At 43.2% G+C, this 18,139-nt stretch overlaps 1 protein-coding gene across 7 annotated transcripts in view; it reads right to left on the reverse strand.

Moving 5' to 3' along the window:
- LOC128340704 (carbamoyl-phosphate synthase [ammonia], mitochondrial-like) overlaps positions 1–18,139 on the reverse strand; it is a 165,562-nt gene that overhangs the window by 126,238 nt on the left and 21,185 nt on the right. For all 7 annotated transcript variants that reach the window (XM_053286193.1, XM_053286190.1, XM_053286194.1 and 4 more), the window contains exons 6-11: positions 17,729–17,870; positions 14,085–14,162; positions 11,889–11,987; positions 5,846–5,941; positions 2,752–2,941; positions 480–637 (exon numbers count right to left, since the gene is read on the reverse strand). In XM_053286193.1, coding sequence (XP_053142168.1) covers positions 480–637; positions 2,752–2,941; positions 5,846–5,941; positions 11,889–11,987; positions 14,085–14,162; positions 17,729–17,870 — 763 coding nt within the window. The remainder of the gene's footprint in view (positions 1–479; positions 638–2,751; positions 2,942–5,845; positions 5,942–11,888; positions 11,988–14,084; positions 14,163–17,728; positions 17,871–18,139) is intronic.

An 18,139-nucleotide genomic window follows, 5' to 3' on the forward strand; every position in this document is an offset into this window, starting at 1 on the left:
TATCCACTCAAGCACACAGAATTGTGACAAGTGTTCCTTAATGAGGATATAAGCTTTGGTTCTTGGCCACCCTAAGCATACCTCCTCAATCACACACTCCACTTCCCATGACCCAGTGACATCCTTGTAGTGTCTTGAACCTTCTCCGTGGATTCTACGGCAACTCTTGAGGGGGCTTGAGGGAGAGGGAGAATGAAAGGACCTGTTACCCACACATTGCTGCTGATTTTCTAGGGAAGGGGGAACATGTGCTAAAACAGCATAAACCTGCCTGCCATGGTTAGTTGTAAATTCATAGACAGATGGGTTCTCTTACCTACCCCAAAAACATTTCTGACCGTCCTGGGCAAGCAAACCAGTGTGAGGACACAGACAGGGAGAATAAACCCCATCCTCAGAATTGAGATGGCGTGTCTTCCACACATATACTGTAAACACTGAACTGTTTCAAACCGCAGCAAAGAGCACAGTTAATTTACCGAGTCCACAGCAATGCTGGGAGCAATCTTCTCATTGATTTCATTCAGTTTGTCTAAAAACATCTGCCTGTCCTCTGTGGCCATGATGGATTCAACGGAAGTTCCCAGGACCTTCACTCCATACTCCTTCAGAATACCACGTTTGAACAATTCCACTCCTGTACAAAGAATGGGTTGCCATGGTCAGCATGAAAAGAAAAAAAAAATGTTCTGAAATCTTAGCTAGAACAGATTATCATCCACTTACCTAAGGTTCATACATTTACTGGGCCAATTATCCGCTTAGTATGATAGGCAAATGGCTGTGTGCCTTCCCTGCCCCCACCCATAACATACCACATCAGGTAATTGTTCCACGTGAAGGCCAGTATTTACATAAGACTGTATTATTCTCACCACGGCCCTTTCTATGAGGAAGATTCATATAAAATGGGCCTCATACCTACAGAATCTGAGGCAAAGTGCCATACATATTTCCATCTGCAGGGCGAAGGAAAGGGGCATATGTCTGCTCCTTCACCTGGTTGCTATCTGGGTGAGACTATGAAACAAGCTAAGTTGTTTCAATCAGTATTAAGCTTATAGCAAGCTTAGTAGTAAGGGACCTGCTCTGTCTTCTAGAGTAATTACTCAAACATCATTGTTTGGTCCAATAGTGTAGCAAGCCCTGCAGCAGCCTGTGCCCCCCCACCCCCGCACATCACCCCACACACACTACTTGTATGTGGGCACCAGCACTAGTTACCTCAGTGCTGCCCCCTCCTGCTGCCTCTTACTTCCACCACTTCCTGCCTCCTCCTTTTGCCATTCCTTCCAACACCACCACTACCTGATTTGCTCTTGATGGCATGGCAAGAGCTAGTCGGATAATAGTGGCAGTGGCAGTGGCAGGATGAGGAGGAGGAAGTGGTGGTAGTGGCAGCAAGGCAGGGGGCAGCAAGAAGGGGCTAGCAATGGCCCCCACACCATTCCACAAGGGAATGGAGGGGAGCAGGGGGTCTTGGCAGGGTGACAGGGCAACAAGTGAGGGGCCTTTAGTGTCTCCTCATGAGTAGGCAGCTCATGTTCCTTGGACACATCCACACAATTACAGTTATGGCCCAGATTTGATAATCATTTTATTTACAGCTACTATTACTACTAAACATTTATATACTAGGAAAAGGATGCTAGGTGCTATTCATTTAGCATGTTGAATTTATAAGCTGCTTTCCTCAAAGGATTAGAGATGGCATCAATACTTCTAAGCATTTCAAGTACCAAAAAACACAGGCCATCTTAAAAACATAAGCACAAGAAGACACCCTTTAGTAACCTATCCTTGACAACATGCTTGGGTAAATGAAAAAGCTTTACACGGCCACCAGAAAAGGTTCATGTGTAAACTTTGTATCAAGCTCCAGAGACATCGCATTTGAAACAAAGGAACCAGATGACAGGTTTACAGATTGCTGCCATAATAAGCAAGACCCACTGCAGACGAGTTAACAATGGTTCACAGCCTGCTAGTCTGAAGGGATGGCCTTGAAGGGTTTGAAGGGACAGCCTGATGGTTTGAAGGGATGGTCTGAGATGGCCACTAATATCCATCAAGCATGGCTAGGTTAGTGGCATTTGTGCATAACCTTCTTCGCTAGATAGCAAGTGGGCTGCATCAGGAATACATTAATCTCATCCCCCAGCATGTTCTTCTCTGCACATGTGAAGGCAGCTACTGGTTCTCACTATGTGCACCTGCAAACACTGTGTGACAGAACAGCATTATTTATCAGTGATGTGATACTGTTAGGCAATCAGACATATACCTCTAGGTATGTTGGGAGCAAGAGTCACCCTCACAGTGAAAATGGCAACTACTAACTGGAGCTCTCAATTTTACCCGCTAAAGAACTCTGTATAGTGTGTAAGTTTGCATACTCATATCAATAAAGTTCAGTAAAAGATAGCACCATTGTTAATTTCAGGATAACAGCTACCTATATGGAATGAAATACTGTGCATGTGTGTGAAGTTTCTATATTTTAATTTATTTTTTAGTTTAAAACACTATTGTGCCACCTTTCTTGCCAAAATGACACCCCAAAGTAGTTCACAACAACAACAAAAATACACACTTTAAACTGAATAAAAAGCAGTTCAAGGAAAGAATAGATAGATAGATAGATAGATAGATAGATAGATAGATAGATAGATAGATAGAGTTCATAACATCCTGAGTTAATGAGGGTAGCTCTTAACTGCAAATGAAGAGAAGAACCCACAAAGAACTTACCACAGTTAAGAGCCGTCTGCCCACCCATACCAAGAATTAAGCCATCTGGTCGTTCTGCTTTGATGACTTCTGTAACAAAATGTGGGGTGATGGGGAGAAAGTAAACCGTGTCAGCCTGCTTTAGGCCAACTTCATTAGTCTGAACTGAGGCAATGTTGGGGTTCATCAGGACAGTTTTCACATTTTCCTCCTGAAGGAAAAAAACACATACCAAAAAAAAAGAGCTTTAACAGGTATACTCTGAACAGCAAAGATAAACACATGGACATCTGTACATGGAGCAGATGTCCCAGACTGCCATTTTCCATTCACCAGCTTGGAAGCAAGTTCCTTTGACAAGAATAGAACCTGTTCTTTCACATAAACTGAGGTTCTTCTCAGGGTTCTTAACTGCTTTTTAAATAAATCAAATTTAATTCAAATTTACAGAAGACTGCCACCCTGACATGAAGTGCACAAAAATTGTGATCTTTAGGCACGGACATCAGACAAAATGATTGGTATTATTAAAGAAAGCTGGACAGGCCAGTAACCATACATACATGTTGACAATATATCATGCTGACAAAGCTACTTCTTCACAAATCTATGTTTTGGTGATAAAAATACAACAAATATTGATATACCTCAAAAATAAATACAAACATGCATTTAAAAATCAGTCATAAATCACACTCTCAATTTTATCATTACATCATTTTACAAAAATGCAAAAGATTATTTTCACCAAATCATAGAGAACAACATATGTGAGTGAATATTGTTCTGTAGGTTAGTGTTCCAAAGTGGAATAAATAAAACCCACTTAACAAACTTGCACATTCTTTCCTCTTCCCTTGAAGTTTAACCATGAATATCACTCTTCAAATATGGTGTAATCAATCTATTTAGATGGGGTGAGTGAGTGAGTGAGTGAGTGTGTGTGTGTGTGTGTGTGTGTGTGTGTGTGTGTGTGTGTGTTCCAGGCTTTAGCCATGCATAACCTAGCCACCATCAAAAGATAAGTAATTAATTCAAGATCATTTTTCAAATCAACTTTGTATGTTGTAAGCATACAGCCAAAGCTATGAAAACCTTTTCCAAGTGCAAATGTGAACTTATACACTTCCGTATAAATATGCAACTTCATTATATATCTGCTTGCTCTATGGCCCTTCTTGCATATTACCATTGGCTCACATGTTAATCAGAGTGTGGAGCTATTTAATAAGCACCACATTAAAACAATGGAAGGCAAACAGTGATGTGATATCTAGGCCTGCCTTGCAATGCTATACTCTCAAAAACTGCCTTGTCTTCACATACTATTGTAAATCATTCTGCCGGAGGCAAGGTCACAAAGAGCAAGTGTCGCCTCTAGAATGGCTGATTAGCACCAAGATCAAGAAGGCTGGCTGGTGGTGAGAGATGGAAGGTCAAGCTGGCAAGATTTACTGGAAAATAAAACTTTTCTTAAATGTGAGAGCAGAGGGCAAGAGAAGAAGAGGACTGGAGAGCAGCCCTTTTAGAAGAAATGCTTCCCTTTATCAAAATCAAAATGATCTTTGTATAGGAAAGGTCCTCCAATCTGTTTTCTCTTTCGATTTGATATTTCCTGGCAATATCATATGCCTGCGGTGCTCTCACACAGGCTGGCTGAAGTCCAGATGTGAATGGATCCACACGGTAGAATGACACGACATTTCAGTTTGCCAGCTCCAGCGGTTGGACAGCATCCATTCTGGATCCACCAAACAGCAACATGGCCAAAAACATTAAAGAATGTTGCTTGGAGAATCTAGTACTCACCAGTAGACAGACTCATGTAGCTAAAACATGGCCTGTCCGCCTTTCTTCCTTGCAAAATATATTTCCCCAGATTGGAAGAAATAGTTGTATAAATTGAACATTTTTGGTAAAATAAATGTCAGTGGCAAGAATAATGCAGTCTGAGCTCCTGATCCATGTACCAGCAAGCAGTAGTATCTTCTTGTACTGCAAAATAACTGGAATATGATCTAGTCAAAGTCAGGCACCTTTCAGTACCATTGATTTAAATGGAAGAGATTTACAGGGCAATTCTATGCATGCTCACTCAGAAATAAATCTCAATGTGATCATTAGGAAAGGTTCTGAAAATAAAAGTGATAATCTAATGTCCTTATACAAATCTATGGTGTGGTCACATTTGGAGTATTGTATACAGTTTTGGTCACTGTATCTTAAGAGGGACATTGTAGAACTGGAAAAGGTGCAGAAGAGGGCATCCAAGATGACCAGGGGCCTGAAGCACCTTCCCTATGAGGCAAGGCTACAGCATCTGGGGCTTTTAAGTTTGAAAAAGAGGTGGCTATGGGGAGTCTTGATAGAGGTGTGTAAAATTATTCAGGGAGTAGAGAGAGTGGACAGAGAGAAATGTTTCTCCCTCTCTCAGAACACTAGAACCAGGGGTCATCCCATGAAACTGAAGGCCAGGAAATTTAGGACCAACAAAAGGAATTACATTTTCACACTGCCACAGGATGTGGTGAAGACCACTAGCTTGGATGGCTTTAAAAGGGGCGTAGCCAAATTAATGGAGGACAGGTTTATCAACGGCTACTAGTCTGGTGGCTATAGACCACCTCCAGCCTCAGTGGCAGTATGCCTCCAAATACCAGTTGGAGGGGAGCAACAGCAAGAGAGAGGAGTGCCTTCACCTCTTCCCTGTGGGCTTTCCAGAGGCATCCAGTGAGCTACTATGTGAAACAGGATGCTGGACTGAATAGGCCTTGGGCCTGATCCAACAGGCCTTGGGCCTGATCCAACGGGGAAGCAAGCAACAGAATTTCACAGAAGATCCCAAGCTCTACATGACAAATAATCTTCACAATAAATCAGAGGCTGAAATTTATTTTGCACAAACCATATGCAAGAACTATTGCATTAGGCACTTATTATTAATGGAATCACCTCACAACCCATGCACAGGCAGGATATGTGGACTCTATCTTATCTTTAGTTATAGATATAATCAAAGCAGAATGAATAATTGCATAAATAATTGCACCAACTGCTGCATGAAGGCACAGGATGGAGGTGGAGGCCACTAATGTTTCTGTTTCCACATTCTCACCTTCATGGCCTTGACAGCCTGTGATCCAGAATAATCAAATTCTCCAGCCTGACCAATAGACAAACCACCAGATCCTAGGATTAGAACTTTGGAAACCTAAAGATAAGCAACAGGTCAATAGAGTAGCAATAGAGTTAAGTCAATGTTCCCAATATCAGTCACTGACTATTTAAGAAACAGGATGAATCCACACCTGATGACTCTTTCAGAACTGCCGCCTGGACATGGAAGGGCCTACTCTTCCCTGCCTTGTTTCAGAGTAAGTTTCTATGCTGCTGATTACATTTTTGCCGTCCAAACCCAAAAGACTGAGGCAAGTATTATGAAGCGTTCCAAGCTACCATCTCAATCACTAGTAACCACTAGTGTATCATTTGCATGGAGGGCACTGTTCAAGCTGATCCTCAGAAATCTAATTAATTCCATTTCCCACAGAAGAGAAGTGAAACTGGCCAAACCAGTCGCTGCTTGTGAGGAAGGGATTTAAGCTAGGAAGGATCTAGGCAAAGAATCGGAAATAGGCTAGACATCAGGAAGATTTCCTAACTGTGACACTGTAACTTCCCTAGAGGTCTTCAAACAGAAGCTGGACAGCCATCGGCCAAGGATACTGTAGGAGTCTCCTGCACTGAGCAGGGGGTTAGACTAGGTTCTCCCACCTCCAAAATGCTATGATCCTATGACTAAAGGTTCCAACCTTACCATGGCAGGATTGGAGCCCTTTGTCTGAAGCAGAAGGGCCGGCAGGGAGAGCATCAGTCATCTTGCCAAGAAATGGTAAGCAGGTGGAATGACTCCCAGAAATAAGCACCCTAGCCTGCCATTTCAAGCAGCAAGCTCATGAAGGGCCACGCCCCTTGCAATGTCTAGCGAGGGATCATGAGGGACACTGCAGGGCAAGGGAGTACTTGAGCTCACCAGTAACAAAACTCAGAAGTGGAACCTAATCATGAATGCCATTCCAGAAGCGGTCAAGAGTGGCTTACATACCGTGCAGTGAGCCGCACGCCCAGGAGGGATGTAGGCTCGCTGCTTGGGCAGCACTTACTAGCCTGTCAACACTCTTAGCGCAGATGGGGGGGGCTCTGTGCTAATGGTGCTGCAGGTCAGAGCAGCTGGGAGTCCAAGCAACAGCTGTGCCCCACTCCCAGCATTCCCAATGGAGTCAGGCACAGCTGATCTGAATTACAGTATTGTTAGCATATGCACCAGAATCCCAAATGCACCAGAAGTGGCAGCAAGCTGGTAAGTGCCAGGCCAGCAGCGGCGGGTCCACATCCCTCTCGGGGCTCACTGCTCAGGATGCAAGTCACTGTGCAGCTCTTCCTGGAATATAGCCTAGGAAAAACAGCAGACACACACTCTTGCCACAATTCATTGGTGCCTGGTTTCCCATTCCATATGTAATCCCCTTTTTATCTACTCTCACTTTTAACATGTAATCATCCTTATACTTTATGCTGGTCTATGACTGTAATAAAGACTGATTGATTGATTGATTGAACCTGGTTTCGGTGCACACTTGCCACGTGTATATATCTCATTGAAGAGAAATTGATTGGAGGGAGTGCTGGTACTGTTTGGTACAGAATCTGAGTGTTTAGAATATGTCATTCACACGGCAGTGGATACAGTCATTCCTCACCAACCGCAAGGGTTCCATTCCAGGAAAACCTCACAGTTGGTGAGCCATTGAAATCAATGGCAAACAGGGGGTTAGGGGAATCGCAGTCATGAAAGGACCGCAAAATACAGTTAAAAATAGGGGGGAAATCCCTCCAAATCGCCATGAGTCAGTAAGAAGAGTGAAGGGGAAACCCCAAAATCACCCCAACCCCTGAAAATCACCCCAAGCCCCCCAAATTGCAACAACAAAAACCAAATTGCCAAAAAATCTCACCAAACTACAGATACTTGGGTCAGCGTTGGCGAGATCTGCCACAATTTCCCAGTCACGGATGCTTAAAACTGCGATTGGGAAACCTGCAGTTGGTGAGGGATGACTGTATATGCTGCAAAGGAACAGACAATTTCTGCAAGAACCTCCAGAGCTGGGTTCCCACATGCTTGTTTGTCCTTTCATGTCCTCCCCTCCAGTCATGTTCCTCTACAGATAGAAAAGTGTTCATCTACCCTCCTTCCTGTTTGTTTACTTCTCGTTCTCTCTCTTCTTGCGGAGCTAAATGTTTTCCAGGTTTGATTTTCACCCCAATTGTAGATATATTGGGAGACTGAAACCCCCACCAAAAAGCCCTTAATCTTTCCAAGTGTTTGCAACAACTATTTCCTCACTGTTTTCCCCCTCTGCTGCTGCTGAGGAAGCTATTTCTCTCTCTGTTACATTCTTCCGCAAGGAATTCCAGCCAAGCAAGATAAGAAGTCACAAAACTGTATAGCTAAACTGATTTGGCTATGTGCTTGACATCACTAAGGACAAATGAAGCCCATTTGAGTGAGAGCAATGCTTCACATACTGCTTACATGTGTGGTCCTAGTCAATCAGGGATCTATCTAAGAATCCACCACTTGTCAACCTTTTCACATTGGTCCTTAAAAATTGCCCCCCAAGAAGAGCTCACCTTTTAATTCTAGTAAATTTGTTCTGGTCGGTGACCGTAACAATAAAGACTGACTGACTGACTGAAGTCTAGTGAAGTTTTTGCAGAGCTGTCCCACCCACCTCCCCAATGCAACTCAGCACTACTCATATTGTTCCTGGTAAAAAAATAAAGACGCTCCCAATTTTGCAAAAACACAAATTTCAGGTTGCAGGCAGAGCACATTATACTGGCTTATGGAATGAGTGCAGGCTAGGAAGCTGTCTTGGTACGAAATTTAGGCTTTCCTGGCAAATACCTTTAGTTTATTTATTTATTTATTTATTTATTTATTTATAATATTTCTATACCACCCAAAACTTGTGTCTCCGGGCGGGTGACAACTAAAATCATTTAAAACTTTAAATGTTTATTAAGTTTTAGCACTAAAAAGGACCAAGCGTGGTGTAGTGGTTAGAGTGCTGGACTAGGACCGGGGAGACCCGAGTTCAACTCCCCATTCAGCCATGAGACTTGCTGGGTGACTCTGGGCCCCAGTCACTTTTCTCTCAGCCTAACCTACTTCACAGGGTTGTTGTGAGGAGTACATGCATGTAGTACACCACTCTGGGCTCCTTAAACATTTTAAAAATGTTTAGCAAAAGGGAAAGGAAGACCTATTTAGGAAATCCATCAATGTATTACATAGAGAGCATTTTCCTACATGAGTCTTAAATCAGCTTATGTTACTGATGAGAGTGGATGCATTTATGTGAATGCCTGTCTGTTCACACACAGACACATACATCCAGAGAGGCATTTGTAATGTACATGTGCATTCTACCCACACTACCCATGGCTATAAGAGGATTATCTTCCTTGGAGGCCTTCAGGAGAGTCTTAAAGACCCTTTTAAAAGCTTTTAAAGCCTGGCTTATAATGATATCTAGCATTAATTAATGGCACAGCAGGAAATGACTTGACTAGCAAGCCAAAGGTTGCCCGTTCGAATCCCTGCTGGTATGTTTCCCAGATGATGGGAAACACCTATATTGGGCAGCAGTGATATAGGAAGATCCTGACAGGCATAATCTCATACTGCATGGGAGGAAGCAATGGTAAACCCCTCCTGTATTCTACCAAAGACAACCACAGGGCTCTGTGGGCGCCAGGAGTTGATACCGACTCGACAGCACACTTTACTTTAGTGTTAATTTTAATTTTAATCTGGTTTAAATGTTTTGTTTTGTTTTAAAAAATGATTGTTTTATTGCATGTTTTATTGTAATGTAAACCGCCCTTAGCCACTTTAGGAAGGGCAGGATATAACTTGAATGAATGCATGCATGCATGCATGCATGCATGAGTATAGGTTTTACATTAACATTCACATCAATTCAAGGATCACTTTAAGATTTCAAAGACTACCTTGAAATCTTAAAATGCATCAAGAGAGGCATGATCAGGGACCTAATGCCAGGTACCTTTTCTACCACTCGATTACTGTGTCCATTGAGTCCCCCCCCCCGCCCCCAGTATAACTGCCTAAGATGTAGCTTGGCACAAAAGCTCCAGATACAGTGCCAGAAGCCTACAGCTCTTCATACCGAAGAATGAGCCCCTTTAATTTACTCCATAGAACGGAGGCATTACAGTGAAGGAAATATCGTTTCATAAAAGCTGCTAGCAAGTATTTTTCCAACTCATCAGCTGATTAAAGCGGTAAGACTGCTTAGCAAATCCATTTCAGCTTTATTTGGTAAAATACTATTATGACTGTGCGCCATGTACAATGAAGTTGTTTATTGCTACATTAACTTATAGGCAAGTGTGGTCCAATGTGGTCGATCACAGCTCGTGTGTTATATATATTATTGGTTCAAAGCCCAGATGCTCTGTGGCAGGATATGATATGAATTTATAGCCATGGGGTGGGGGTGGGGATCCCAGAATGGAAACAGTCAAGTTTTATTTGTAGCAAGTTTTATACAGGTGAAACTCGGAAAATTAGAATATCATGCAAAAGTCCATTAATTTCAGTAATGCAAATTAAAAGGTGAAACTGATATATGAGACAGACACATTACATGCAAAGCGAGATAAGTCAAGCCTTAATTTGTTATAATTGTGATGATCATGGCATACAGCTCATGAAAACCCCAAATCCACAATCTCAGAAAATTAGAATATTACATGGAACCAAGAAGACAAGGATTGTAGAATAGAACAATAGCGGACCTCTGAAAAGTATAAGCATGCATATGTATTCAGTACTTGGTTTGGGCCCCTTTTGCAGCAATTACTGCCTCAATGCGGCGTGGCATGGATGCTATCAGCCTGTGGCACTGATGAGGTGTTATGGAAGACCAGGATGCTTCATTAGCGGCCTTCAGCAATTCGGCATTGTTTGGTCTCATGTCTCTCATCCTTCTCTTGGCAATGCCCCATAGATTCTCTATAGAGTCAGGTCAGGCGAGTTTGCTGGCCAATCAAGCACAGTACACTGTATACTTTTCAGAGGTCCGATATTGTTCTATTCTTCAATCCTTGTCTTCTTGGTTCCATGTAATATTCTAATTTTCTGAGATTGTGGATTTGGGGTTTTCATGAGCTGTACGCCATGATCATCACAATTATAACAAATTAAGGCTTGACTTATCTCGCTTTGCATGTAATGCGTCTGTCTCATATATCAGTTTCACCTTTTAATTTGCATTACTGAAATTAATGGACTTTTGCACGATATTCTAATTTTCCGAGTTTCACCTGTATGTAAGCACTCATGAGTTACAGAATTCCAAAGATATTTCAGCAGTGGGATTATGACCTGATTCCAATTCTACTCCTTCTTCTTCTCCATGGACTCACAGATGACTTGGGCAAGTCATTCCATCTCTGACAGTTCCCTGCTCATGAAGTGGCCATAACAGTAACCAATCCCTTACAGGACTGATATGAGGAAAAACGCAGGGAGTGCTTAATTTCTAAAGCATTATGTGCCAAGTTCCAAGTATCTGGGGAGTGACACCCTCTAACCAGCAAATTCTTCCCCCATACGTTCAACTATGGTGCAGCTGGTTGTGACACTCTATTTTTAGTCACATATTCTAGAACTCAGCCTTGGCACTTTATAACAGGCTGTAAGACTGAGCACTTGTGAGCACTGGCTCAAATTAAGCTCTTTGTAAATGGGATAAAGAAATGGAACATTTCCTGAGCCTCAGGGATCGGCCAGGCTACAAAACTAAATAAACATCCAAAATTCTACCTCAGATGTGTATGGATAGGCACGAACACTGAATCTTCCAAAACACATATTTCAAAGTAAAGTGACAGTCAATATAACCATAATGAGTAACAAAATTAGGACATCTTTTCTAAAGAGCTTTGGTCCTGCAAATTCCCAATGAACCGTTCTGTGTAGCAAATTCTGCTCATCTCTTTCAATAACAGTTCCAGTCCCTTTATGACTGATGGCTAAACACAAAGCACATTAATAAACTGACCTCAACTCTCGAAGTTGCAGCTGTGGCCTTGGGCAGCACCGAAGCAATGCTGGTACCCTTTCCCTTCTTGATCAGTGAAATAAATGAATCAAATAAGAACTGGGAAAGTAAATAAATTCACATCAGCATTTAAAAGAGGACTAAATTCACATTATAGAAAGATGCGGGTGGGGGGGACCTTAGAAGGCCATTAAGGGCCAAATCCTCCTTGTTTCGAATGGAACTTCACATACCATGCTGATTCCAGCTACCACATTTTTCTCATGCTGCAGAAAGGTATTGAGTGAATCCCAGTATGCAAAGAGCAAAGAGACACGGTTTGAGTACAGTTCAGTATTGCAGACCAGAACCTTTAAGCAAGTGGACAGCAGGTCCTTACCTGCTCTCTGCTGCCCCTTCCAGCTTCCTGCTGGGGTGGCGCACATCCCCCAAAGCCACAGACAGTGCCAGCATGGACACGGTGTCTGCGCATGTGCAGGCACCATTTGTGTGGTCGGCATGGTGTTGCTTACCATGCAAATGGCACCGGCACATGCACAGATGCCATGTGCGTGCTGGCACTGTGTGGGACTTTTGGGGATGTGCACCACCCCAGCAGGAAGCTGGAAGGGGCAGCGGAGAGCAGGTAAGGACCTGCTTTCCACTTGCTTAAAGGTTCCAAACTGCAATACCTAACTGCGATCGGACCGCGTTCCACACTTAGGGTTATTACAATCTACACATCCTACATGCATGCTTGGCTTTCTAGCCCTTTATAACAGGTATCCATAAAAGAACATACTGTATGTCTACATAACCAACTAAAAAGAAACCTGCAAGTTCCTTTGTAACGTTCCAGATTGTCCCATTTGGCACAGAAAGGTCTTACCACTGGTAAGTTCCATTCAATTTTTAATTAACCATGAAAACCATTAAGCAGAAATTAAAAATGCAACAGTTTCTAAGTATGGGCAGGCATGCCCTCTTTTCGTTGTTATACACCCTGATGCGGTTGAATCACAGACTCCCAATACAACAGATTGCAGCTGGGATTGCCATGTGAAGTCACAGACAGGGGATTAAGCTTCATTTTCAACATGAGAACAAGAAAGTGTGCATGTGAATCTATTTGCATAATTCAACAACTTCAGTAATGGGAAAGTATTCAAAATGTATCTGAAAGAGAAAAGGTCCTCCCTTAAAGAATAAAGCCAGCTGGATTTCAGCGCTATAGACCATTTTAATCTACATAAATCATGCATACAAACTTGTGGGCCCAATCCTACTTATGCAATTTGTACTGCGCAGTTTAATACCAAAAAATCACAACCGTGATTCTTGGGTCCCATTAAGTTGATAACTGAAGAAGTTACTTAGACCTTAGCAAGGACTAAGACCTGAATAAGTAACTTAATGGGAATCAAACCCACTGCCTTCACACCCTGCATGTGGCCTTCCCAGGAGCTTCTGGCTGGCCATTGGTGGAAATAAGATGGACCCACCTTTGCCTTAGCCAGCAATGATCTTATGATCTTCTCGGTTGACTGGCTCTGGCCAGTTGGTTTGCTTTTAAAGAGACATGTGAATCATTGTATGTATCTTGCATTGAGTGCTGCCATCCAACCCTATGTTGGATGATTGCAGTGCATTTTAGATCAAAGATTATCTGCTGTTAAAACTGCTGCCTTACAATGTGTGGATAGTCCCCTCTCTCTTTTTAACACTGGGTTACATTCCACACAGCCAATCATGCATCCTAGAGGGATGTGATCTTGCTGGCTCCGTGGCACTCAACAGCATATGACACTTCTACGGATGGCAAGGGAGGCTTCGTACATCCTGAGCACTGTGTCAGAGCAACCACAGGCCACTCCCATAATACCCAAAGGGAGTAGGTTGCAGATACTCTGACACGGTGCTTAGGATGCACAGAGCCTCCCCTGCCATCAGTAGCAGCATCCATATGCTGCTGAGTGCTGTGGACTCTCCCACCACTCTGCTCCACCACCGGCAGCCTATAAGACAAGAGTCCAGTGGCCTAATTCTAAGCAAGGCGGAATACAAGCAAGACTGTGGAAGGTGTGGTTCCAATAGGAACCATTATTCCATAACATTCTGTTAGGACTGAACGGTTCAGCCAATCTCACACTTCACATACATTCCTTCAGCCAGTCCTAAATCTAAATGCGTTTCATCAGGCTCATCTCTTCAAGGTACCTCTGTGTCTGTTGGCCCCGGATTGGCTTCTGGATAGAACTGAGCCGTAAAAATCGGTTTGGTCTCGTGTATAATTCCCTGCAGGGATTTTTAAAAGAAAGAAAATGTGGCTTGAGTTTGGAACAAGACAATCAGTTGTCAAAGTGCTACTGTTGGCAAACCCTGCAAGCAATAAAGGTTAAAGGACTAGCATGATTTAAGGATCGAGTTGGAAAGTCATTACAATCCAGGTCTTCAGACAGTGTTTTATCCATTAAACTGCTGAGCAACTCACTCTTTGGTGAATACTACAGCATCTGAGTAATTCACTGACTTGTGAACGAGCTTTGAAATGGTGCTTATTGAATTCTGAGCACTTAACAGAAAAAGGCTACCCTTCTTTAAGATTTAATACGGGCACTATAAAGAAAAGTATGGCAGTAAAGGTTCACCACGGAGAGCACAGAAGGAAAATAACAGCTTTTGCTGCTCTCTTCTGAAACTATTATTGTTGAATGCTGAAAGCTAAACTCTCCCCTAGACCACTCCAAGTGCAGATGTACCCCACTCTCTTATATCCGGTACAGTGAGTGAGTGAGTGAGTGAGTGAGTGCATGCATATATTTACATCTATAAACATTACATTTATGTTTATTCATATTTAAATGCAGTACAACAGATGAAGCTGGCTTACATTAAATCTGACCAGCTAGCCAAATATTATTGTTAATTATTATATTTCTTTCCCACCCTTCCTCTAAGAAGCTCAGGCTAGCATTCAGGGTTCTTTCCCCGTCCCCATTTTTTCACTCATATCAGCCCTGCGAGGTAGGTTTGGCTGCTATATTTATTTACTGTAGGTATTTCTTCAGAATAGCAAGAATACAAAACAGAGTCCAAAGGCAAATATATCCATGTCAAAAGTGAAAAATGGCAGAGCATGTGCGTAAGTAAATAATGTACTAGATGCAAGGAACATTTTTTAAATATGTGGGCTTTTTAAAAAAAATAAACTTTCCTATTAATAGTTTTTTCAAGAAAAGAAAAAGAAAAGAAGGAAAAGGAAAGGAAAAAGGAAAGGAAAAAGGAAAAGAAAAGAAAAAGAAAAGAAAAAGAAAAGAAAAAGAAAAGTCTCCTGGGAAAGAAAGGCTGGGAGGAGGGTCACATACACCCCGTGGGGCTGTTCACACAACCTCATGCACACGGTCAGGCAGTCTTGGGGAGAGGCAGGGTTCAACCTACCTTCCCCCAAATGACTGCTCGTAGCCCCGAAAGCACACAAGATGCGTGCCCACACAACCAGCACTGCTGAGACCAGCATGGATGGCTCTCCACACTGTTCCCAGCAGTGCAAGTAAACAGAGGTTGGGACTCAAGGTCCTGGCCCCCGGAGATCCCACAATGCACCGCGTGATGCACACAATGCATTGGGGGATTCTCCTAAGAGACATAGAGCACCTGTCTCTAGGCACAGAGCACCTGTCTCTGTGTGTGGCCAGGTTGGAAGCAGCCCAGCTCACACACGAGCAAGTAGCCCAGACTAAAGGAGCATTTGCTCCTTTAACATCAACTAGCAGCCAGGAGAAAAAGCCGGGCTAAGTGGCGCTGGCCCACTACAAACGGGCCCAATCCCAGCAGTTCTCATGCTCAGCCTAACACAGGCTGGGCGTCCCTAGCCGAGGTTAGGCTGCATGTGGGAACAGCCTCTGCCACTGCAGTATTTAAGAGTCATCATCACCAAAGTGGAACCATTTAGGGATCTGGGGGGAAGGCATCATCTTCCTGAGCACTAGAGACTGCATCCTAGGTATCCCCCTAGTACAGCAGTTCTACAAGGGCTGCTGTGCTCTAGTATTTCTTAGAGCCCTTCAGGGGCGTAACTATAATAGGGCAAGGGGAGACTGTTGTCTGGGGGCCTACTGTCTTGGGGGGGGCAGAGGCAAGTCACATGACTGACCCCCCTCACCACGCACCTACCCGGGCTTCCTTCTGTTGTATTCATCCTCCAAAATTGATGTGAATATTAAGACTTGGAGCTACCAGAACAGCATGTCTTTCTCTAGTACCATTAAATGACTTGCATCGTCCACAATTTACAAAACCTTTAAAAAAATAACTTAGGATGATGTTCTATATATAAAATTTACTATGCTTTTTGTTACCACTGTTCAGCTTCATTTAAGATTTCTTTACTTCATGAGCTGAGCTTCAGCGAGGGGTGGCCCATTTTAAAATCTTGTCTCTGGGCCCACTCCAACCTTGCTACGCCCCTGGAGCCCTTAGCTGGCCAGTGTGAGGACTAGTTCCAAGGCTGCACCAAGTTTGGCTTATTTTTTCATGTTGAAGGCATTGTCTTAAAGCATTCACTATTCTTGACTTTTAAAAAAACTCTTTTTCAACAGAATCTCCCTGCAGATAATTCTAGGGAATGCATGTATTGTGCAATTAATAATTGTAGATCAGAAGGGTGGATTCTGGGGATCCTGCAGGGCGATGCAGATATTCCCAGCCCGGTGACCTCATTGCAGGGGCGGCACATGGATGTGGAGAAGAGACAAATAACCAATCCAGCTGGGATGGTATATTTTCAGCCTGTTCGAAGAAACATCCCTAGGAAAACTGACACCTGTAACTCACATTCCTGAAGGATGGTAGCATTGCAGTTGATCAAAAGACAGCACATGGGGTAACCATAATTATGAATCTGCACCCTCACCAGATAACAGGCGAAGCACCAAATTCTTCTATCGCCCACAATTATGGGACTTTGACTAAGGGAGAAAAACACACCCTCTAGGTCAGGGATTCTCAACGTTGGGTCCCCAGATGTTATTGGACTTCCATAATCCCCAACTAAATGCCACTGGAGCTGGGGATTATGGGAGTTGAAGTCCAATAACTTCTGGGGACCCAATGTTGAGAATCCCTGCTCTAGGTAATGCTACCCAATCTGGCTTCTTTGACTCAATACATAGCACACCTAGGAATTGAGAGAAATTAAAATTCAACTCCAGCTTAGTGAATATAAGGACTAGCCTATTTATCTTATTTCTGCTCTCTGCCTTACAAGGGACCCATGAGATTACAAGGGACCCATGAAAGAGAAGCAGATTTGAATAACAACTGGCATGCCCATTTTCAAATGGAGAGTAGCCATTGCTTATTTATACCAGGCAGCAAGCATACCTTGCTGCAGCCTCTCTTTACACTAGGCACAATCTAAACTAATCTGGTCTGCAAAACATCTCCTCCAAACCACCTTGACTATTACCGACTGCAGGCTAGGGGTTCCATCATGCCAAACAACATCTTTGTCTCTCAACTCTCCCCCGCCCCCCCTCCCCACACACACTTTTTGCTTCGTATCTGGCTTGAAGAGTTCTGGTAAACTTAAAAGCTTAAATACTATGTTGTTGTTTGTGGTTGGTCCCAATAAACCTATTGTTTTCCTATCTATATATGGAACAACTCCAGCCAATAGTCCAGTAATTAATCAAAGAAAAACTGTTCAGTGAAAAGTGGGAGGAACTGCATATGCATTCACCAGGGTGACATTCTAAGTAAAACAGATGCAAGTAAGTTATTTGGTGAAACTGAGCAGAGGACAGCTCATCTTGCCTGTCTCATCAAATTCTTCACAGGTACCCAGAGAGAGGGAGTTTTACCTCATTTGTTTGATCATTCGCATTCACAAATAGAGGCTTCCAGCCAGGAGGGAGGGAGTTGCTGTCAATCGCATAGCCATGATTCTGAGCAGTAATGAAAGCCTGTCCATTTATCATGTTCACAACTGGTTGGTTCTGCCCTCTAAAGAGAGAGACAGGCAAATGGAGAGTGGGAAAGAAGGGATGGTTTGGGGAGGGAGTGGGGGGGGTGAAGGGCAGGGGAAGAAGACCACCATTAATAATATGCAGGAGCAAGCAAAAGGAATATGCTGCAATTCATTACTCTGTTATGCCAGAGGATGAGGGAAAAGGTTACAGTGATGGCCGGCGGGGTGTGTGTGGGAGTTTCTGCTAGACTTAGGGAGGGTCACTATAACAGCTAGGGAACCACCCTTTTAACAGGTGGTGTCT

The sequence above is a fragment of the Hemicordylus capensis genome, chromosome 1 (genome assembly GCF_027244095.1).
Source record: "Hemicordylus capensis ecotype Gifberg chromosome 1, rHemCap1.1.pri, whole genome shotgun sequence".
NCBI lineage: Eukaryota > Metazoa > Chordata > Lepidosauria > Squamata > Cordylidae > Hemicordylus > Hemicordylus capensis.